The following is a 22,960-nucleotide window of genomic DNA, read 5'->3' as shown; positions in this document are numbered from 1 at the left end:
GAAGACATCTCTGTGATTGAGTTGATATAAGATCTGGAGCAAATCACTCTATCTCTAGGCTTCTATTTATTTACCTCTTAAAAAAGGGGTTGGATTCAATTGATTTCTTCACTGCCCTAGAGTTGCCCTTGAGAGGAAATACATCAATTAGCTTAATCCTATTAAGCTACTTATTTCATGCTTACCAGCTGTTTGGGTTATCAGTAACCTATTAATTAAATAGAAAAATAGTCTGGACGGTGTGGTTCAGTAGTTGAGCATCGACCCATGCACCAAGAGGTCGCCGGATTCATTCCTGGTCAGAACGCGTGCCCAGGTTGAGGGCCTGATCCCCAGTGGGGGGCACACAGGAGGTGGCCAATTGATGTTTTTCTCTCTCTCTCTAAAATAAATAAAGAAATAAATAAATAAATAAATAAATAAATAAATAAATAGAAAAATAAAATGTCACCTAGTAACTGTAGTTGGTTTATTGACAATACATTTGAGTACATAAATATGACTCTGTGAGAAAGACAATAAAAGGAGTCCTTGATGAAGAAGAGGTTGGAGAACCTTACTCTATTCCATCACAGAAAGTACAAATCTTCTCTTCAGTCTCCTCATGGCTGCCTTCATCTCCTGGTTCCTCAGAGTGTAGATCAAGGGGTTCAGCAGAGGGGAGATGACAGTGAAGGTGACAGAGATGGCTTTATCCGTGGGGAGGGCAGTGAAGGGCCGGGCATAGACGTAGATGCAGGGCACAAAGTGCAGGGTCACCACGGTGATGTGGGCTGTGCAGGTGGAGATGGCTTTCCTCCTGCCCTCGCCTGCCTGAGACCTCAGCATCATGAGGATGACTGTGTAGGACACCAGGAGGAAGAAGAACCACAGGGTAGTGACTAAGCCATTGTTGGAAATCATGAGGAGCTCAAGAGCAAAGGTGTCTGTGCAGGCGAGGTTAAGGACCTGGGGGACATCGCAGTAGAAAGTGTCAAGAACATTGGGTCCACAGAAGGGGAGCGGGAGCAGCAGGGAAATCTGGATGATGGAGTGGACAAAACCCCCCACCCAGGAGGCTGCAATGAGGGCAATGCAACGCCCCCTACTCATGATGGTCACATAGTGCAGGGGCTTGGAGATGGCCACATACCGATCTAATGCCATCACAGACAGAGAGAAAATGTCTGCCCCACCAAGAAGGTGGAAGAAAAATATCTGTGTCATGCAGCTTGTATAGGATATGGTCTTTATCACTGATAGAAGGTCTGCTAGGACCTTCGGAACAGTGATGGAGGAGAAGCAGATGTCAAGGATGGCTAGATTGCGCAGCAGGAAATACATGGGGGTGTGAAGGCAAGACTCGCAGGTCACTGTCACCATGATGAGAAGGTTTGCCAGCAGAATTGTAAAGTACACAAAACACAAAAGAAGAAATAAGACCAAGCTCAGGTCTTGGGACTGAGTAAGTCCCAGAAATATAAATTCTTTTACCCTGGTGCCATTTCCCAACTCCATTGAATCATGTTTCTTCTTCCTCATGTGGCTTGGAAAAAATGAAAAGTGTTATTTCAGAAAATGTTTACTCTCCCTTCATAGATTCAGGCTCACGGAGTCAGGTATTAGGTCTGAAAACTAGTGAGGTGTTTTCACCACATGAACAGCAATTCCCAAGGTTATCGCTAATGTGTCCAAAATAACATCTTATTACACGAGCATGTCAATTATAAATATTTTAGAAAATGCATAAAAATACTGTTCTAAGTATGTAAGTTCTAAGTATCCAAGATAAACAGGTCGATGTGAAATATTCAGAAAGGGACTGTTGTGACTAGAGGGATATAAAAATGGGGTCAGATTGGTGTGCAGTAAAGGTAGTGCCCGCTCAGGGTGACTGGGGGTCCTTCAAATTCCAAAGGAGCACTTTTTCCCCCAGAATGGGTGCTCCATTTAAATGGTTTAAGAACCATTTAACCAACTGGCTGGTTTGGCTCAGAGTGTCAGTGTGTGGACCAAAGAGTTGTGAGTTCTATTCTGGTCAAGGTACAATCTGGTCAAGGTTTCTCTCTCCCTCCCTCCCATTCTGTTTGAAGATAAATAGAAAATTATCCTTGGTAAGGATTAAAAAAAAAGTTTAAGAACCCCTATTTGCAAATTGGCTCTCTCTGAGTGAAGTCTTCAAAAGCACTCCCCCCATTAAATCACACATTTAATTCTAAGAAACATTAGAAAATGTTAAAGCCATACAATCCTTTTCTATTGCTCTATTCTTCCTTAAGGGGACTTCTTTGTTTCTACTTTTACTTTAAAGTACTTTGGCTACCCAAACCTCAGCTATGAAGATAAAAGTCTAACTCAGAGCTTTCCTTCTGTTCATTGTTCAAATTTATTTCTTAAAAAAGATTACTTAAAATAAAATTGAGCTGTCATTGACATACAATAGACTCAGGTATTTGAAATATACACTTGGATAGGGTTTGCCCTGGTTTCAGTGTATACTCTTGACACCATCACTATATTTAAGATGGTGAATATATCTATCACCCGAGGAGTGTGCTTTGTAATCTGTGCCTTCTGCGCCTTCTTCTTCAGGCACCCACTCTTCTGCTTTCTGTCCCTGCCTATTAGTTTGTATTTTCTAGAATTTTCAATAAGTGGAATCCTACAACATGTAATTTCTTTTTGCTTGGTTTCCTTCACTCATGAAATTCAAACACGTTTTTGTGTGTACCAATATCTCGATCCCTTTTATTGTACTCATATACCACAATTTGTTTATTTACTTACTTGTTGGTGAACATTTGCATTTATTTCTATGTTTTTGGCTATTACACATAAAGCTGCTATGAACATTCATGTGCAGATCTTAATGGGGCCATATGTTTTTATTTTCTTGGGTAAGTGCTTAGGAATAGAATGGCTGTAACTCTTAAAATTCAATACAAAGAAAACAAACACAATGAAAAAGAAAAGACAAATGACTTGTACAGACACTTCACCAAGAAGGTATAGGAACAGCAAATAATCACATGAAAAGCTGTTCCACATCATTTAGCACCACGGAAATGTAAATTAAAACCACAGTGAGATAACACTACATACCTATTCGAGTTGCTAAAATAAAATAAGATGCGTATTTCAAGAGCAAGCAAAAAAATGAAAAGGAATTAGAACTCTGGTGCCCATGTAACATGGTCCAACCTCTTTTGCAAACAGTTTGGCAGTTTCTTGAAATGTTAAAAGTAAACTTACCATAAAAAGCTTGTTGCTTTTGAATTCCTTCTTTCTTTCTGTGAATCCTTAAAATGGGCCTTAATTTGTTTCTTTTCGGTTTAGCTCCTGTTTCTAATCATCAGAAACAGAAGAGAGGTGAAACTCACTGGCCTCCCCCTTTTCGGGTTTGCTTTGCCGTTCGAATGCAGATCTTTCTCTTCACCTAGCCCACCTTCCTTTCAAGTTTTCTTTCCTCTGGGTGCAGTTTTGTCCAAAGTCTACTCAACATGAAAAACTATAAAAATACTACCAAGAGGCATCAGGATCTCTGGGGCATCACACAGTCCGCTGAAGTCCCAGCTGGGCTCCTACTTCACCCTTTTGGTCTCAGACTCTGAGTCAGTGTTTGGAAACAACAGTATCTCCCTTGGGAATTTTGTGACCATTAGATGAATTAATCTGTGTAAGTCATCAGTAATTAGAGCATTGCCTAATCCATAGTAAGTGTGATTCTACCCGTGTTACCTTAAAGAAACACTCCAGATTAGTAACTCTCGCCGACACACAGATTCTTCCACTGACAATCCTTTGGAGGGCTGTATGCTTCCCAGAACATGTTTTCTAAAACTACTGCAGCAGACTATACTGCCTTGAGGAAAATAGGTCTCTTTCCTTCGGTGGTGGGAAGAGCGGCCCAGCAGGTGGCGGCAGTGAGCGCTTGCTTGGTTTGACCTTACTGACCTCGTTTAGCAGACCAGAGAAGCTGGTGCATGGTCTCTGCAGCACAGCCATCGGGGCTCAAGTCCTGGCTTTAGCACTGTGATTTAGGCGAGCGAGAGACCTTACTGAGTCTCCACCTCTTCATCTAGGGAATGATGAAGCTGACGATTAGGTGAATTAACACTTGCGGAGTCTCAGCGCACAAGGCTGGAGATCTGCTGTGGTCAGGACGGTGCCCAGCGAGACCTGAACACCGGGGGCTCGTCAGCAAATGAAGTGCGTTGGACTAAACGGGAGCTGATCTGTCAATTCCGACGCGTTCAAAGAGAGAGGAAATGACTCAGTCTTGTTACTAGAGAGACGGAGGAGGTCCAAACTAGTTAGGAAAGCCTCCCACAAGGACCCCATGTAAATAATAGACTGCGATTTACACAGAAGGGTTGAAGGTACTCAGACCCCAAGCCAGGCCTGCCTGTCAGAAAGGAACAGGTCCCGAGTCCCCAGTGGTAATTCAGATGACATTCACTGGCTTCGGTGCCATCTTTCTGCTATTTTCAACCAGTCTAATCATTTAGTAAAATACTGATGGGAAATTGGCAGAGGTCTAGGTTATTTGGGAAAAAGAAATATAGTCTAAAACCAGTGGAAAAGAAAGAGAAATCGATCAGTAATATGGGAGAAATGGGGACCATCTAAAGACAGATGGGTTGTGTGGGAGAAGGTGACATGTATGTTTGGGGCACATGGGAATGGAGAGAAAGGGGTCTCTGGCTTTAGAGGACCACTTGAATATACAAAAGTTGCTCATAAGTGGTAAGTTCGGCTGGAAAGAAAGTATGAAAGCATGAAGCCAGAGAAAGACACAGGAAAGAAAATCACAGCTAGGACATTTTTATTTTTTCAGTAAATCTAAGAAAGGGTAAGAAGGTGTTCCTTGTGTCATTCTTTCCATTTTTTTTTTTTTTGAAGGTTTCACGTATTTTATTTTCTTTCTCGTTGTAACTTTAGCGTAGGAAATAGCTTTGTAGATTTCAGTGTGAGGAGCTCCATCCCCCGCAAATAAGCCTGAGAAAATCCCTCCTCTGTGTATAATTCAAGGGGTCCCAGGAAACCCCACCTGCTTTTCCTCCATCCCGAATAGAGCTCTTTTTTATGCCCGTCAGTTCACGACTTCCTTGTTAATACTTCTGAGCTGTGCCGTCCGTCACCAGAGGTTCGCCCTGGGGTGCCGCGTCCTGTGTGCTAGGTGCATTGCGTTCACTCAAAATGCATTTACGAATATTAATGATTCTGTCTAGATTTCCATTTTTCTCCCTTTTCTTTTCTCACTCTTATGCATCGGCACCCAGACCCCACGGGCACACACACTCATGTAGAATAATGTTTCTTACCCCAAATATCCAACCTTCTTTCAAGAACATTTTAACTAACGTTCACATGAAACTTGGGGACCATTCAGCTTCTGAAAACTCTGTTAAATAGTGATTTCAGAGGCTTCTCGTCCATCTTGATGTGGAAAAGGGAGACGCGGGAGCAGTCTTTTCTTGGCCCCCCCATGCTGATCCATGGGGCGCCATCAAACAGGGGTGGGCAAAAGTAGACTAACAGTTGTGAGTACGCAGAACACAGTCTTATTGTTGCATTATTATTTATTAATTATTGTATTATCAATTTGCACTCCAACTGTAAACTACTTTTGCCCACCCCTGTATTTGGAGGGCTTCAAAGAGCACAATGGTGGTGCATGCTCTCACAGAAATTCAGGGGCTACTGTTACAAATGTACTGAAGAGGGATACCAATTAGCAGGGAGGCCAATTAAGAGGCTACAGAGTTCGGCGGGTGTGGCTCTGTGGTTGAGCGTCAACCCAGGCACCAAGAGGTCGCTGGTTTGATTCCTGGCCAGGGCACATGCCCAGGTTGTAGGCCTGATCGCCAGTGCGGGGCATGCAGGAGGCAGCCAATTGATGTTTCTATGTCTCTCTTCCTCTCCCTTTCTCTTTCTCTGAAAATAAATACAGAAAATTTTTTTTTAAAAAGAGGCTACAGAAATAATTCAATGAAAAAAAATAATGAAGACATGACTTAAGATAGTAATGGTGGAGGTGGTGAGAACTTTTAAAAACTGCAGGGTCAGCAAGTGGGATTTGCTGAGGGCTCCAGGGTGGATTTCTTGGCTACATGTGCACCCTGTGAGAACTCCGCCACCCACTTCGCGCATCAGCATTGAGAGGGAGCTCCTTCACTCTGGCCTACATACCCCCTCAGGTCCAAGGGCTCTCTCCAGTGCTGCTGGTGTGTCACCCTTCAGGACACCCCACATGGGTGACACTGCCTAAGGAATTTGTTCAGAGTCTCTAAGAACAGACACGTGTTCCCCAAGAAGAATAGGAAACATGAGGGGCGATTCTGACTAAACTGACCTAACAGGGTTTCTGCTGAAGACAGACCAGAGTGAGCAGGCATCTCCTGGGGAATGGTGGCAGATGAGGAACCCGATTAGATACTGAGGGTGAGGGATTCTGGCTAAACAGACTGAGCAGGATTTTTGCTAAAATTGGACAATGCAGAGACCAACATGGAGGTCAGAAAGTTGAGGTCTAATTGAAAAGTTCAGGAGAGCCTGGGTAGGGTTTGGTTAAGGAAAGAATCTTTGTCACTGCTAGAAAATTTTAGACCCTGGATAAAACATGTGTTCCCAAGCACACGTGCCCGAGTAACATCTTAATTACTCCCACTGAAACAACCTCACCGTCAGCCGAAATTTTCCACAACCACATCCAACTCTACCCCCTCCCATTACTCTCACACTCATTCTGGGATTAGGGAATTGGTAAATGCAGGGGTGGGCAAAAGTAGGGCTACAGTGGTACCTATAGAAAAATATATAATATGAGAATAAATAAGAATAAAGAATAAACTGTGTTTTGCACACTCACAACTGTAAGCCTACTTTTGCCCACCCCTGTATATAGGTATATCAAAACATCAAGCTACAAATCTTTTTGTGTGTTTGTTTGTTTCAGTTTGCAAAGCATTTCCCCATGTCATTTATTTTATTTTTTCCATCCCCATCATTCTCTTTTATGCCCTCTTCCAACCCCCAGCCCCAAGCTGCATACCTTGAATTTGTCAATTATGCCTCAATAGAGCTAGAAGAAAAACCTACAACATTACAATGTGATAAACTTATCTGAGTGTATTTTTATTTCATTTGCTTAATTTCTTCCAAGTCTGCATTGCAAAAGCAAGACATACCTATCTGGCTAACAATTTGATGTCTCTGCTTTCTTTTGTAACACAAAGCCCATCTTTTTACCTTATATTATTCCATGCTTATCAGAATCTTTGAAAGTCATGTGTATATTAGTAAAATATAAAAATGAACTAGAAATAGAGTTTATCTGATGGACCAACAATTTCAAAGGTGGTAAGAAGGAAGTGAGCTATTGGTCTATACCCTGTCAGAAAGCACAAGTCTTCTCTTCAGTCTCCTCATGGCTGCCTTCATCTCCTGGTTCCTCAGAGTGTAGATCAAGGGGTTCAGCAGAGGGGAGATGACAGTGAAGGTGACAGAGATGGCTTTATCCGTGGGGAGGGCAGAGAAGGGCCGGGCATAGACGTAGATGCAGGGTACAAAGTGCAGGGTCACCACGGTGATGTGGGCTGTGCAGGTGGAGATGGCTTTCCTCCTGCCCTCGCCTGCCTGAGACCTCAGCATCATGAGGATGACTGTGTAGGACACCAGGAGGAAGAAGAACCACAGGGTGGCGACTAAGCCATTGTTGGAAATCATGAGGAGCTCAAGAGCAAAGGTGTCTGTGCAGGCGAGGTTGAGGACCTGGGGGACATCGCAGTAGAAAGTGTCAAGAACATTGGGTCCACAGAAGGGGAGCGGGAGCAACAGGGAAATCTGGATGATGGAGTGGACAAAACCCCCCACCCAGGAGGCTGCAATGAGGGCAATGCAACGCCCCCTACTCATGATGGTCACATAGTGCAGGGGCTTGGAGATGGCCACATACCGATCTAATGCCATCACAGACAGAGAAAATACATCCACCCCTCCGATGAAGTGGAAGAAAAACATCTGGGTCAAGCAGCCATCGAAGGTGATGGTCTTCTTCTGTGACAGAAGGTCGACCAGAACCTTGGGAGCTGTGATGGAGGAAAAGCAGATGTCGGCAATAGATAAATTACGGAGCAAAAAGTACATAGGAGTGTGGAGGCAAGATTCACAGGTCACCGTCACCACGATGAGGAGGTTTCCCAGCAGAGTTGTCACATATACCACAAGTAGAAAAGAAAATAAGAGCAAACTCAGTTCTTGATTCTGAGTCAAGCCAAGGAAAATAACTTCTTTTACTCTGGTGCCGTTTCTCAGCTCCATGGAGTCATCTTCTCTTTTTCTCGTTTGCTTCAAGCTTCTTCATATGAAAAAGTACTCTTCTATTCATTTGGTTTTCTTCCTAAGCACTAAGAAAGCAAGTCAGAATCCACTGCCCATGTGGCTGTATCATTTGTGACTTTTTGAGTTGCCCAGATTTCTAAGATTGCAATCAGTTTGGTTATCAAATAAAATTAGTGCATGCAAAGTCATTCAGGAATTCATTTCTTATAAGACTGCTTTTGGAAAAAGTAAGCATTCAGGTTAAGTAGTGACATTTCCATAGCATATTTTAATTAACTTATTTTAGTTTTAAAATTTTATTATTTTTATTTCACACATATTTATTGAATGTCAGGAGCTGTCTGAAGCATCAATTACAAAGTAAGACATGGTTCCAGCTATCGTAGGCTTAATATTTACATTAACGAATATTTTGTTGACTTCAACAGGGTCTTGTCTTGCCAAAAAACAAAGGGATCTTGTTCTGTTTCTTGTTGCAGTATTGCTGTGGCATGAACAGTTTTCTTGCTCTGGGCGTTTAATGCTGAATTTCTTAAACTTGCAGCCTGTTTTCTGTGTAAACTGTCATTGTGATTACTCTGTACTGATTAGATTATTTGCTTAATCATTTAAAAATATTTATAATTTGCACCCTGGCCATTTTGGCTCAGCGTTTAGAGTGTTGGCCTGTGGAATAAAGGGTCTTGGGTTCGATTCATTTCAAGGGCACGTCTCGGTTGCAGTTCTATCCCCAGCCCTGGTTGGGGTCATGCAAGAGGCAACCAATCAATGTGTCTCTCTCACATTGATGTTTCTCTTTCTCTCTCTCCCCCCACCATCTGAAAATCAATGGAAAAATATCCTCAGGTGAGGATTTTAAAATATTATACTTTGCTATTGGAAAACAGATGGAAACAATGTGTAAATTCAAATCTCAAAGTATAGCATTCATTTTTAATATTATGGTTAAATATGAAAGCTACCCTCTTAACAGATTTGAAGTGCATGACACTGAACTGTTAACTACAGCCACAGTGGGGTGCAGCAGACCTTTAGAAGCTAACTGATCTTGTCTAACTAATGTGATCCTTGCTTGAGAGTGGGGGAGGGAATAAAGACAGTGACCTACTTCTGAGAGGCGGTCCCTCCTGTGTCAATCATGCTCTCCTCTTCCTCTTTCTTTCTGTGGGTCAAAGACAAGAGAGGAAAGGGATCACACAGCAGGGAGAGACACTATCATTATCATTAGAATAATGCTCGTTTTTTAAAAAATAAGCTGCTGTTGATCATTCTTAGGACTTTTATGATTATTATTTGTTCTACCTCATACTTAACAAGTGAACATTTAATAGCAATCTCCAAATGTATATGGATAAACTGGACCATACTGTCAACATGCTTACAGCTTATCAAAAGCTGATGACTTGTGTAAATTGATGAACGTAACACATGGCAAAATGTGAAATGTGTCACGAAGAGAAGTAGAGGTGGATTTGAGTGGGATGGGAGATGCGATAGGAAATATCACGCTTTCCAGGGGTAACGGAAGCTGTTGTTTTTTGAGTGCTTACATAGACAACAATATGTGGATGGCCAGAGGGAAGGGGGTGTGGGGGCTGGGTGGAAGTGGGCAAAGGTGGGGAAAATGGGGACACCTGTAATGGTGTCAACAATAAAAATAAAGTTGAAAAAGAAGTATAAAAAGTTGTTTTATCTCATTTTCACCACCATCTTTTCGTGAGTATTAATGTTGTTCTTGTTTTAAAAAAATTTTTTTTCTTTATTGATTTTAGAGAGAGAGGAAGGGAGAAGGAGAGAGAAACATCGATTGGCCACCTCCTGCATGCCCCCACTGAGGATCGGGCCCACAACCTGGGCATGTGCCCTGGCCGGTAATTGAACCGGCCACCTCTTAATGCATGGGTCGATGCTCAACCACTGAGCCACACCAGCCAGGCTGTTCTTATTCTTCTGACAGACTATGTTATGAATCTATGTTTGCTTGAAGGGAAGCATGAGATGGAAGGCAGACATCATTGTCTTATATAGTATATGTAGGGGCTAAATTTGTATAATAAGAATGTTTGATCAAGTCTGTCTGAAGAGAAGAATTCGGCAGAAAGGGGCTCTGGAAACCAGTTTACACTGATCTTAGTCCGAGGCAGCCCCAGTGAATAACTCAGCACCACAAGTGCGTGAAGCCCTCCCTCACATGAGTGAGCCACATTCCTGAACCCCTCTTAACACCGTGTCTCTCTTCCCAGTAGTTCACACTCACCCTTGTGGTTTCCAGCACCGAGACCATCTTCGCTATGAAGCATTTAATACACCTGGAAAACAGCGAAGTCCAACTATGTGTACATCATCAAGGACAAGGACATGTCAGTTTCACCATGCATAAGCTTAACTCTTGGCGGGAGGCTTAATGTCTTCACCTAATTCCTTGGGAACCGAAACTCCAACCACAAGATGTATGCCAGGAGGGACCGTGTAGAACCTAACCCTGGGCGCACTGATGCTTGAAAATGCTGTTTCTGAAGGCGAAGCCTTTTAGAACACTAAATATCTTGGTGTCTCTGTGACGTCTTCAGGAGAGCAAGGGCAGATTCAAAGAATCTCCTCTTCCAGAACTCCTACGGAGTGCCTGTCGTGGGGAACTGCAAAGGGAGTATTGTTGGACAAGAAGTGGAAGTCAAGTGGCTGACTCAGCTGCTGGGGATGAAGTTTCAGTGGGAGTTATTAAAAAGTTCCTGAGAGCTTCACAAGTGCACACACACGCGTGCACACACACACACACACACACGGACACATTTTGCTAGGTGTCCAAATTATTATTTACTTATTTGGTTAATCCTCACTTGAGAATTTTCCATAGATTCTTCAGAGAAAGTGGAAGGGAGGGAGGGGGAGAGAGACAGAGACAGAGAAACAACTATGTCTGGTGTCCCCCCCTTACAGTGCCTGCACTTGCCCAGACCTACAAGGGTCAGGATTGAACTTGCAACCCAGGCATATACCTCTGACAGGGAATCAGAACCCTGACCCTTCCCTGCGCAGGCCGATGTCCTAAACACTGAGCCACACCAGCCAGGGCAGGTGTCCACCTTATTTAGAGGCATTGTAGGATACCTATCTCTTGTCCGCAGCTCGATCAGAATGTTGTTAAAACATGCCAAATTTTGTGCCCAAGAGAAAACAGGGGTCCAATTTTCATGGCTTGCAAGGCTCAGGGGACACTATATATGAGTTTCAGTTAGATTGCCAAAAAACTAGACGAAGGGAATTCAACCTGCAATCTTCTGTGACCAGTTCGGTTTCTAATGATGTTCATGGCGATTATAGTCTCATGATGCTGCTGTGTCCGCTTAAGAGAAACATGGCTTAGATGGTGTTTGGAGAGTGCATTGTTTTTCATTTTCCAACAGTCTACTTATATGGAATCTCTCAATTTGGATACAGCTAGATAAATTGTGTAGATGATGTACACAATTACACTATTATTTAAGATGAACTCAATTTATTAAATAGTTTCATCTTATATGGAATGTACATCCACTGTTGGCAGAATGATGATGGCTTTGCATTTAACTGCTTTTATGATTTGTTTTAGGACGTTAAACTAGTCTACATGATAAAAACTGCATGAGGCCGGTTGTGTGTTTGAGATGGATAGTGCTCCCCCCAGATATGTCATTGTATATGTTTAAGGTATACAATGTATCAATTTGGTACATTTATATATTGCAAAATGACTATCATTGTAGTGTCGGCTAACACCTCTATCACTCCCAGAATTCTTCTTGAGGTGATATAATTTAAGATCTACTCTATTAGCAAATTTCAAATGTACAATACAGTATTGTTAACTGTAATCACCATGTGATACATTAGATCTCTATAACTTACTCACTTTATAACTGGACATTTGTACCCTTTGACTCACATCTTCTCATCTCTCCCAGCCCCAGCACCTGTCAACCACCGTTCTGCTCTCCATGTTGTTCAGATTTTTACATGACACATGTATGTGAGATCATACCGTAATGATTTTTCTCTGTCTGATTTATTTCCCTTGGCATAATTCTCTCAAGGGCCACCCATGTTGCAAGTGGCAGGATTTTCTTAATTTTTTATGGCTGATAATATTGAATTATATATATGTGTATACACACACACACACACGCACATATACATATACATACTTATCATATACACATGCATACATGGCATATCTTCTTTATCTGTTCTTCACATCAGTGGACACAGATTATTTCTATATCTTGGATATTGTAAATAATACTGCAATAAACATGGGAGTGCCAATACCTCTTTGAAGCTCTGATTTCATTTCCTTTGGATATATACCCAGAGATGGAATTGCTGGACCATATGGTAGTGCTTTTTAAAATTTTTTGATGAACCTCTAAACTGTTTTCCATAGTGACCATACCAATTAATATTTCCACCAACAATACACAAGGATTTACACATACTTGCTCACACTTATCTCTCATATTTTCTGACTTGTGTTTCTTTGATACTTAGTGATGCTGAGCGCCTTTTCCTGTACTTGTTGACCATTCATCTGTCTTTAAAAAAATCTATCCAGAGACACTTCTCCAAAGAGGACACACAGAGGGCCAACAGACATATGAAACAATGCTCAGTGTCACTAAATGTCAGAGAAATACAAAGTAAGACTACAGTGAGATGTCACCTCACACCTGTCAGAATGGCTATCATCAGTAAATCCAGAAATGACAAGTGTTGGCGAGGGTGTGGAGAGAAGGGAAGCCTAGTGCACTGTTGGTGGGAATGCAGATTGGTGCAGCCACCAGGGAAAACACTGTGGAGTTCCTCAAAAGATTAAAAATGGAACTGACTTATGACCCAGTGATTCTGCTTCTGGGAATTTATCTGAAGAACCCCAAAACACTAATTTGAAAGAATATATGCACCCCTATGTTCATTGCAGCATTATTTACAACAACTAAGATTTGGAACCAACCACAGTGCCCATTAATAGACAGTGGATAAAAGAGCTGTGGCATATATACACGGTGGAATATTACTTGGCCATAAAAAAGAATGAAATCTTACCATTTGTAACAGCATAGATGGACCTAGAGGATATTATGCTCAGAGAAATAAGTCAGTCACAGCAAGACAAATACCGCATGATTTCACTTATAAGTGGAATCTAAAGAACAAAATAAAGAAACAAACAAAATTCAAACAGACTCATAGACACTGAGCGAGAACTGGTGACTGCCAGAGATGGGGAGGGTTGGGGCACTAAGTGAAAGAGGTGAAGAGACTAAGAAGCACAAATTGGTAGTTACAAAATAGTCAAGCGGAAGTAAGTACAGCATATGAAATATAGTCAATAATATTGTGATAACTATGTGTGGTGCCACTTGAGGTACTGGGAATATGGGGAGAACACTATGTAAAGTATATGATTGTCTTAACCACTAAGCTGAATACCCGAAACCAATACATAGTAAAAAAAAAGTCATATGTTGAAATCCTACCCCCCCAATATGATGGTATTAGGAGGTAGGGCCTTTGGAGGTAATTAGGTCATGAGGGTGGAGCCCTCACGAATTGGATTAGTGCCCTTGTGAAAGGGACCTCTCTCATTCTCTCATTCTTTTTTCACCACGGGAGGGTAAGATGCGGAGATGGCAGGCTGTAACCCAGAAGAGGGCTCTCATCAGACCTTGCTGCTACCCTGATCTTAGACGTCTCGTCTCCAGACTGTGAAATAAATTTCTGTTGTTTATAAGCCAGGAAAAAAGAAAGGAAAAGAAAGTATCTATTTATTCCTCTGCTCATTTTTTTTTTTCTCCTATTGACTTGTATGAGTTCTTTATCTATTTTGAAATATTAACTCCTTACTGGATATATACTTTGAAAACATTTTCTTTCATTCTGTATGTTGTCTTTTCATTTCTTGATGTTGTTGTTGTTGTTGTTGTGCAAAAGCTCTTTAGTTTGATGTACTCACCTTGGAAGAGGTACACTGGGAGTCATGTCACATGGTATTCTGTTTATCCCAAAGTATCTTTGCCATGTACACCAGCCCCTCAGGCCCAAGCCTAATATGAGAATTAGCAAAAGAAATTTTATTGGATGTGAGTGGAAACAGAATGAACATTCTTCTGGTAATGTTGGGATTCCAGTGGGATTTAAGTAGTTTCCAAATCATTAGTGCATGTAAGTCCACACATATGCAAACACACACACACACACACACACACACACACACACACACACACACACACAGATACCCACATTTCTATGCTTTAAGAATTTTTGCAAGGCCCTAGAAGGCATAAATCTATTCTGTGAGTCTCTGAGTTTTGAGGCAATATATCAATAGAAATATCTAATGTTACATGATCATTCATTCTTTATAAATTGTTGACAGTATTACAGATGTTCCCCATTTCCCTCCTCCCTTTGCCCCCCTCCACCACCTCCCCACCCCACCCCAGGCCTTCACCACACTATTATCTGTATCCATAGGCTATGCATATATGCATATATGTTCTTTGGTTAATCTCTTCCCATCCCCACCAATGTGGGCAACATGCCCAAGGGTGCAAAAAGTGGTTATTTGGGGGCCAAAAAAATCTTAGATAGTACAGTCATGTGTGGCCCCTCACAGAGCCTCAGGACATGAAAAGATGTACTGTACATCTCTGGTATTACGTTTTCTTGTGGGGTGCTACGTATCCAAACATTTTAGAAAAATTAAAAAACATATCTAATGAAGCTCCTTGGGAGGAAGATAATTCAAAAAGCTTATAGAAGCACTGGCATGCCATTAGGAGTCTTGGCCCAGTGTCTCTGCCTTGTAGACCTCAGAGATCATAGGTGTGTCACCGACTAGGACTTTTGGGACCAAATGTTGATGCATCATAACAACTTGCAAAAATTGTTTTGTGTGTTGCAATTTCCTGAGCCTCCTTATTCCTCCTGGCTAATTTGTGAATTACAACTGGAGGCTGAAAGGTAAATTTAAGGTGCACATAGAGAGAGAAGGGACTTTCACTGTCTATATGTCCACTCTGTTGGGATCATTCCCTTGCGAGAGAGGTGGGCTACCACACAGATCCAGTGACTATTCCTAAATGACCCTGCCTCTGATGTGGGTTTTCTTTGGGTTCTCCTGGCAAAATGAGTCTTGAGTACAGAAAAAGGTATTTCTTAGGTAGTTTTTTGTTTTTATTCTCACCCGCGGACATTTTTCCATTTTTTTTTTTTTGTTGTTGTTCAGACAGAGTGGGAGGGAGAGAGAGAAACATCGATGTGAAAGGGACACATCGAGTGGTTGCCACCCTCACGACCCAACCAGGGCCAGGGAGAAACTGCAACCGAGGTACGCGCCCTTAGCGGGAACCAAACCCGGGTCTCTCTGGACCGCAGGCCGACGCTCTAACCGCTGAGCCAAACCGGCCAGGGCTCTTAGGCAGTGTTTTTTTTTTTTGGGGGGGGTGCAAATACCGCAACTTAAATTATCTACGCATGCATAGACAAATATTATAGTTTTGCTCCAACTATAAAAGTCTTGGATAGAAAGAGGAGATCTAGGGAAAAAGAAAGTCCAGGTTAACATCAAATAAATGATCATGGTGGCTTTTTGCAGATATATCTCCAAACTGTACAAGCACTTTTGAGATTAATTTCAGTAGGAAGATAAGTAGAATGGATGGACCTAAGAATAGGAAATACTGGGTTCATGTGCAGATTTGTCCATGTATATACTGGCTTAAGATAAATGAAAATATTATTTCTCTTTTCACTAATTGGTGAAATACATTGAAAATTCTGTACTCAAAATATAAAATCAAGAAGTTATTTTAGTAATCAGCTAATAATAACTGTCACCAGAGAAAGTACGTGTGAAATAAGTACCTCCATATTCTGTCTATGTGCACCTTAGGGTCAGAGGCATAGATAATAGGGAGTATTGACTGTATGCCGGATCAATGCCGGGAGTGGGGTTCACTATTGTAACTACATTCTCTCTCTCTCTTTTTTTTATCCTCACCTGAGGACATTTTTGTATTTGTCTTCAGATAGAGCTGGAGGGAGAGAGGGAGGAAGAGAGAGAGAGAGAGAGAGAGAGAGAGAGAGAGAGAGAGAGAAACATCGATGTGAGAGAGACACATCAACTGGATGCCACCCACATGACTCTAACCGGGGCCCTGGGGACAAACTGCAACCCTTAGTGCCCTTAGCAGAAACCAAACCTGGGTCTCTGTGGTCCGCGGGCCGTTGCTCTAACCGCTAAGCCAAACTGGCTAGGGCGTAACTATATCCTCTCAACATTTATCATGTTTTATTCTCATGACAACCTTGTTAGTAGACACATTATTTTCATATTACAGGTATTGAAAGTGAGCTAAAATACATTGGCTTGAGAGTCACAGGTTACACCAAAGCAACCTTTAGGTTATTAACTTCAATCTTATACCCCATACTTCTCCCAGTCCGCAAGTCTATAGTTATGTTGTTCAACCTCATCTCTGCCTTTTGTGCTTATGTTCTTTCTCCTGGAGCTGACGGGCTCTGAGGATGTATAGAAATGACTGGAGATAGAGCTCGCTGTCTCTTACCCTCAGATAGGCAGTTTGAGGAAACCAAATCAGAGTTAGATTTCCAGTCTCAGTCTGACGGCTCACCCCAGTTTACTACTCTCGGAAGGTCCAAGTCTCCTCTTCAGTCTCGTCATGGCTGCCTTCATCTCCTGGTTTCTCAGCGTGTAGATGATAGGATTCAGCATGGGAGTGATGACCGTGTTATTGATGGACACCACTGTGTCCATGGGCAGTGTAGTGAAGGGCCGGCAGTAAATGTACACAGAAGGCACAAAGTGAAGAGTCACCACCAGGATGTGGGAGGTGCAGGTGGAGAGGGCCTTCTTCCAGCCCTCCCCAGAGCGAGATCGGAGAATCACCAGAATGACAGTATAAGACCCCAGGAGCAGGAGGAACCACAGCAGGGTCACCAGCCCATTGTTAGAGATCATGAGAAGCTCCAGAGCAAAGGTGTCCGTGCAGGCCAGCTTAACGACCTGGGGCACATCACAGTAGAACGCATCCAGGATGTTGGGACCACAGAAGGGCAGGGGAAGCATCAGAATTATTTGGACAACTGAGTGCAAACCACCACCCACCCACGAAGCCACCACCAAGGCCACCCACACCTCTCTCCTCATAATGGTCACATAATGCAAGGGTTTGGAGATTGCAAGGTATCTGTCATAGGCCATCACAGACAGGAAAAAAATATCCGCCCCCCCAGCAAAGTGGAAGAAGAAGATCTGTACCATACAGCCATTGTAAGAGATGGTTTTCCTCTCTGACAAAAGATCTACCAGGAACTTGGGGACGGTGACAGACGAAAAAACAATGTCTAGAACCGATTTGTTCCTTAGGAGAAAGTACATGGGAGTGTTGAGGTGGGAGTCACAGGTGATGGTCACCACAATGAAAGCATTGCCCAGCACAGTGGTCACATACACAGCAAGAAAGAACACAAACAAGAACAACTCCAGCTCCCGGAAGCGAGTGAGTTCCAGGAAGACAAATTCCCTCACATTGGTGTGGTTGGTCTGGCCCATGACAAGGATCACCTTCTTCCAGGTCTGTGTTGGGAGAAGACATGTTAGGATCAGGAGTACGGTATCATAAGGCAACAACATCATTTATCATACATTGTTATAAGTCTCTGTCAAGCATCCGAATGATCATGACTGCTCAGAAAGCTGGTCTGGAAATTCTTTGTCTCAGTGGTTCTTTCCGACTGACAGGAAGAACCATCACACTCCTATGTCCTTACTCTGACCAAAGGGAGAGGAGAGGACAGTGGTCATTTGGCTCTGACTTATCTCATGTCCTGTAAAATAACTTCCTCACATTGTACGCAAAGCTCTCTACTTTACCATAGGTTTTCACATCCCATCTTGATTTTCATTCTTATAATGTCTCTGTGGGGTCTTTAGAGCAGTTGTGGGGAAACTGGAGTTAATGACCTGCCTGTATTTGCATAACTGTAAAGTTAATAAATGGGAAAATCAAGGATTTGAACTCAAATAATTTCCCTGACTTGACAGAGTCCTTTTTTGTTGTTGTTAATACAGTGGAAGGGAAGAAGGCGGGGGTGGAGGGGAGAGAAACATTGATATGAGAGAGACACATCGATTGGTTGCCTCCCACCCAAGTCTCGATGGGGGCTAGGGGTGGATTCTGCCCTTGACCAAGAGTCGAAACCAGGATCCCTTGATGCACAGGCTGATGCTGTAACCACTAAGCCATGCTGGCCAGGGGGACAAAGACTTTTTTGTTTTTTTTTAAATATGTTTTTTATTGTTGTTGTTTTTTAGAGAGAGAAACATCAATGTGAGTGAGAAACATCGATCAGCTGCTTCCTGCACTCCTCCTACTGGGGATCAAGCTAGCAACCCAGGCATTTGCCCCAACTGGGAATTGAACAGGGACCTCTCAGTCCATGGGACAATGCTCAATCCACTGAGCCATACCGGTTGGAAGCCATAACAAAAATTGACCAAATTTTTGTTAGGCTCCTCTGAACTGTCTTCTCAACTAGAACTTGATCTTGGCTTTCCATGTCTTTCCTTGTTGAGCCCAGTTTTAGCAAGAATTCTGCTAAATCATTTGACCACAAGCCCCTACCCTTGATATCTGATCAAATTCCTCACTCCCCACCCTTGATATCTAACTTCTTGCATCTAAGTTCTTGACCTGTCTTTAGCAAGAACCCTGGTCAGCTATTTTAGCAAGAATTCCTCTATCCTTGATGTCTCCTCTTAGATTCCACCCACTGACCCCCTCATTCTGTTCTTTGGCTATAAATTCCCACTTGTCTTTGTTGTATTTAACGTTCAGCCAAATCTCTCTCCTCTATTGCAATAGTCTTCACTCCTAACCCAACAGTCTTGAATAAAATCTGTCTTATTGTTTTAAACAAGTGTCTGGTGAATAATTGAATTAAAAAAAGTTTTTTTATGTACCAGTTTGCCAGATCAGAGAGTCTAGGGCTTACTTTGGTTTATCAGAACTACAGAAGGTAGATAAGGTGTACACAGTTAGTTAAGTAGCCTGATTATTTAATCCTCAGCTCATCCTTACAAGGAAGAGACAAATCAGGCCCTCACAAATACTCCTCTCCATTCTCTGAGACACGAGGACCTCAGCTGGGCCCAGAGGGCTGTTGGTAGAATGTTGAGTTTCAATCATTGTTCAGAGGACATGGAAGATCACAGACAAACTGATCGTCAAAGCTTCAGGACCTTAGAGGGGACTTAACCCAACCCTCCTCACTTTAGGAGTGAACAGAGAAGGGTGTTTATTTTTCCAGTCAGTCTATAAATTGGTGAAAGATGGAGAATTAAAAATTTGTTTTCAGTATTATGATGTTTTTCTTTTTTAGTTGTTAATCCATTTATTTTTAGATAGAGTGGAAAGGAGGGAGGGGGAGAGAGAGAGAGAGAGAGAGAGAGAGAGAGAGAGAGAGAGAACATGAAACACTGATGTGAGAGAGAGAGACACATCGATTGGTTTCCTCCCGCATGACCCCAACTGAGGCCAGGAATCAAACCTGCAATCAGGTATACACCCTTGACTGGAAATTGAACCCAAGACCTTTTGGTCCATGAGCCAATGCTCTAACCGCTGAGCCAAACCAGCCAGGGCTTGCGATGTTTTTTCATAAGGACATTTAAGACCTACCCTTTAAACAGATTCCAAATATATAATATTGTCACCTATAGTCGCATTGATTCCTCCTGTATACCTGAAACTTTGTACCCCTCGACCAACATCTCATTTCCCTCGCCTCCCAGACCCTGGTACTCACCATTCTACACTCTGCTTCTGTGAGTCAAGGACATTTTGCCTAATGAAGTAAGCCAGGTGCAGAAAGACTGATACTGCATGATCTCACTGGTAAGTAGAATTGAAAATAGTTGAACTCATAGAAAGATAGGTTTATTGATGCAAATTCCAGGGGTTTTCTACTCTTTCTATGTTATAGCAAACTAGGTTTTCTTAAATCAGGTATCCGGCCATCAGAGGACAAAAGTCTTCAATACAAATATGTCCAAGGATGCTTATATTACAGATAATTTAAAAAAATTCAGATAGGCTCAAACAATAGAAAGTAAGTAGACAGTCTTGGTATTTGAAGCAATGGAATTATATCTGAAGATAATAGGATAAGAAAGAAGTGAGTATACTAGATGGGGAAAACAACAATAGAGTGCTTCTTTCCTTTTCTGAAATAAAAGCATAATACCACCCCCCCCCCCCTGCAAGCAACCTATTTGTGACATTTCTTTTTCCAGTTCTCTTACAGTTGGGTGTATTTCATGGTTTTATTAAATTAGAGGGGTTAGGACACACAGAAAGCCTCTTACATAAAATTCTTCTCTTGATTTTCCTAGATTCTTGATTTTCTCGCCAGTAAAATAATTTAATTCCTATGAAAAGTGAATTTCCTCTTCTCTATAGGAATCATATTTGAATATCCCAGCATTCAGTAACAGGTTACCTAGAACTGAAGCTCTGGAATTTTTCCCTGCCACTTAGCGAACAGCAGACAGCTATCTAAGTGCTATACTACATTTGGAATTATGCTATTGTCTTTTATCCAGGTGTCTACAAAGAAGAGCCACCCTAGGTCTGTGTTGAGTAGAAGATCTATTCAGTTCTCCCCGTTTGAGGCCCCAAGGGAACCTTTTGTTCTAGACCCAAGGGTCAGCTTCCCTAGTAAATGAGTAAGATTCTTAGACAGTGAAGACTATGTCCTGGGACATTTTTCTTTGTTTTGGCTTCCATACACTAAAACAGATATATGAGGTTTAATTTTCCTACACCATATTTTTCAAGTATAGTCTCTGAACAGTCTCTTCCTTGCATTTTATTGTTCTACGGTATGTGTTTTGTTGTTGTTACTGTAAGATCTCCCTGAGCCTTCGTGGAATGTGGTGGGTAAATACATTGGTACTAAGGTAGAGACTGGTTTTCAGAGGTGTGTGGCCATCAGGAAGGTGGAGAATAAGCATTGGTCATGAAGGCTCAGCCAGAATGGGGCACTAGCCAGGAGAGCTTAGGAGTCTTAGGAGACGGGTTGAAATGGGACTATGGAAATGGGGTGAGTAGGTGGCATTGGGGGGGTCAGGCTTATAAAATGTTCAAGAGGTGAGAGGCCACAAAAGTTAGACATTGTGCTCTTCAATTTGCCTAATTGAGTCTTAAGTACTGTTTTCAAATAATTTTGCACTCCATATTTTGTAAATGCATTTTTGTTTGCATCTGTAAGCTCAGAGATAGATTTACTGGGTCAAGTGATGCTAATTTTCTCATTTTAACTGACGATTAAGGCACCCAGTAGAGAGTCTGGGTACAGACAAGTCACATCTTCGCAGATAGAAGCTAATTCCTGTTGGTTTCTCTTTTGAATTCAGATGACCATGCTTCTCTGGTCCATCACCTTAGCGGTTTTAGGTCATCAGGCACAATGTCAGGTCTATCTTTTTATTTCAGGGTTGCATTTTGGAACCTAGAGGCAGCTTGTTCAAAAGAACACATCCTTTGATTTCAGGGTCAAATGTTTTAGTTTGGCTGTGTGACCCTGAGCAGCTTCGCCTTTATGCACCTCAGAATCTTTTATGGAACGGGACCATAAGGCTTGCTTTGCACCAGGGTTTACTTGTGACCACCTAGCATTTTTACTGTCTGTCATTATGTGCCTATTTGTTTCTGCTCTTTCCTCCAAATGTAAACTCCTTGAAGGCAGAGACTTTGTTTCATCAGGGTTGTAATCCTAGCTTCTACCCAGCTCTTATCAGTTATTCAGTAATTCTTTTTAAAAAGGTAAATGAGTGAATGAATGAATAGATGGATGACCAGTGCTTGATATGCAGTATTTACCCAACAAATACCTGTGTTCCTTTATTCCACCTCCAGCCTCATCCTAAACTTTCCCCTTATTGACGTTTGTTGGTGCGTAAGTCAATTCGATGACGATTCATGTGAGAGCACATTGTAAACATCAAAGCATTATCAAAACATAAGGTATTAATACATCATAACGCTAATGTCATTTATATAATTGTGTTTCTCTCTCTGCTCCCAGGTAGCTTTTAATATCATTTTTAAAGAAAGGGACTGTGCCAGTTGTTTTCTTATACACTGTAGGTGCTCAGTTAAAGTTTGTGGAATGAATTTTAATACAATAAAAAAAAATCACCTTCTAACCTGAATGTATCTTGGGAAGCCTAATATTTTACATGAGAGGCAGGAGGAGATTTTAATCAGTCTAAGGCTTTTAGCTCTAAATGACATATATACCAAGAATTGCACATGGATATTTTACCTTTCAGAACCTGAAGACTGAACACTACAGAAATTATAAAAGTATACGTGTGCTAAGCTAAAGTTGCCTGCAATTGTGTCTTCAAGGAGCCCTCACCTACCTTTGGGTTAGAACGGTGAGCCTGCAGGGTTCCTCATCTCCACAGCTCTGTTCTTCCTTACCCGAACGCACACACTGTCCACTGCTCTCTTGGACACGGAACTGGAAGTCTGAGAATATAATAATCAGCATGGGGAATAGCGTCAGATAT

General features: G+C 42.0%; 3 protein-coding genes across 3 annotated transcripts; all 3 read right to left on the bottom strand.

Moving 5' to 3' along the window:
* Positions 1-561: 561 nt before the first annotated feature.
* LOC118628378 (olfactory receptor 4D11) lies at positions 562-1,497 on the bottom strand. The gene has a single exon (XM_036259288.1). The coding sequence runs from the start codon at positions 1,495-1,497 to the stop codon at positions 562-564; it is 936 nt and encodes a 311-aa protein (XP_036115181.1).
* A 5,868-nt stretch (positions 1,498-7,365) lies between these two features.
* Positions 7,366-8,301, bottom strand: LOC118628396 (olfactory receptor 4D11-like). Its single transcript, XM_036259306.1, has one exon. It carries the CDS (start codon positions 8,299-8,301, stop codon positions 7,366-7,368), a length of 936 nt encoding a protein of 311 aa, XP_036115199.1.
* Positions 8,302-16,990: 8,689 nt separating this feature from the next.
* LOC118628374 (olfactory receptor 4D6) lies at positions 16,991-17,935 on the bottom strand. Its single transcript, XM_036259283.1, has one exon. It carries the CDS (start codon positions 17,933-17,935, stop codon positions 16,991-16,993), a length of 945 nt encoding a protein of 314 aa, XP_036115176.1.
* Between the last annotated feature and the right edge of the window lie 5,025 nt (positions 17,936-22,960).

The sequence above is a fragment of the Molossus molossus genome, unplaced genomic scaffold, assembly GCF_014108415.1.
Source record: "Molossus molossus isolate mMolMol1 unplaced genomic scaffold, mMolMol1.p scaffold_m16_p_13, whole genome shotgun sequence".
NCBI lineage: Eukaryota > Metazoa > Chordata > Mammalia > Chiroptera > Molossidae > Molossus > Molossus molossus.
This window is presented reverse-complemented; position numbering and strand designations above follow the sequence as displayed.

Coding starts and splice junctions, on each gene's coding strand:
- LOC118628374 (XM_036259283.1), bottom strand. CDS start 17,935: ATGGGCCAGACCAACCACACCAATGTGAGGGAATTTGTCTTCCTGGAA.
- LOC118628378 (XM_036259288.1), bottom strand. CDS start 1,497: ATGGAGTTGGGAAATGGCACCAGGGTAAAAGAATTTATATTTCTGGGA.
- LOC118628396 (XM_036259306.1), bottom strand. CDS start 8,301: ATGGAGCTGAGAAACGGCACCAGAGTAAAAGAAGTTATTTTCCTTGGC.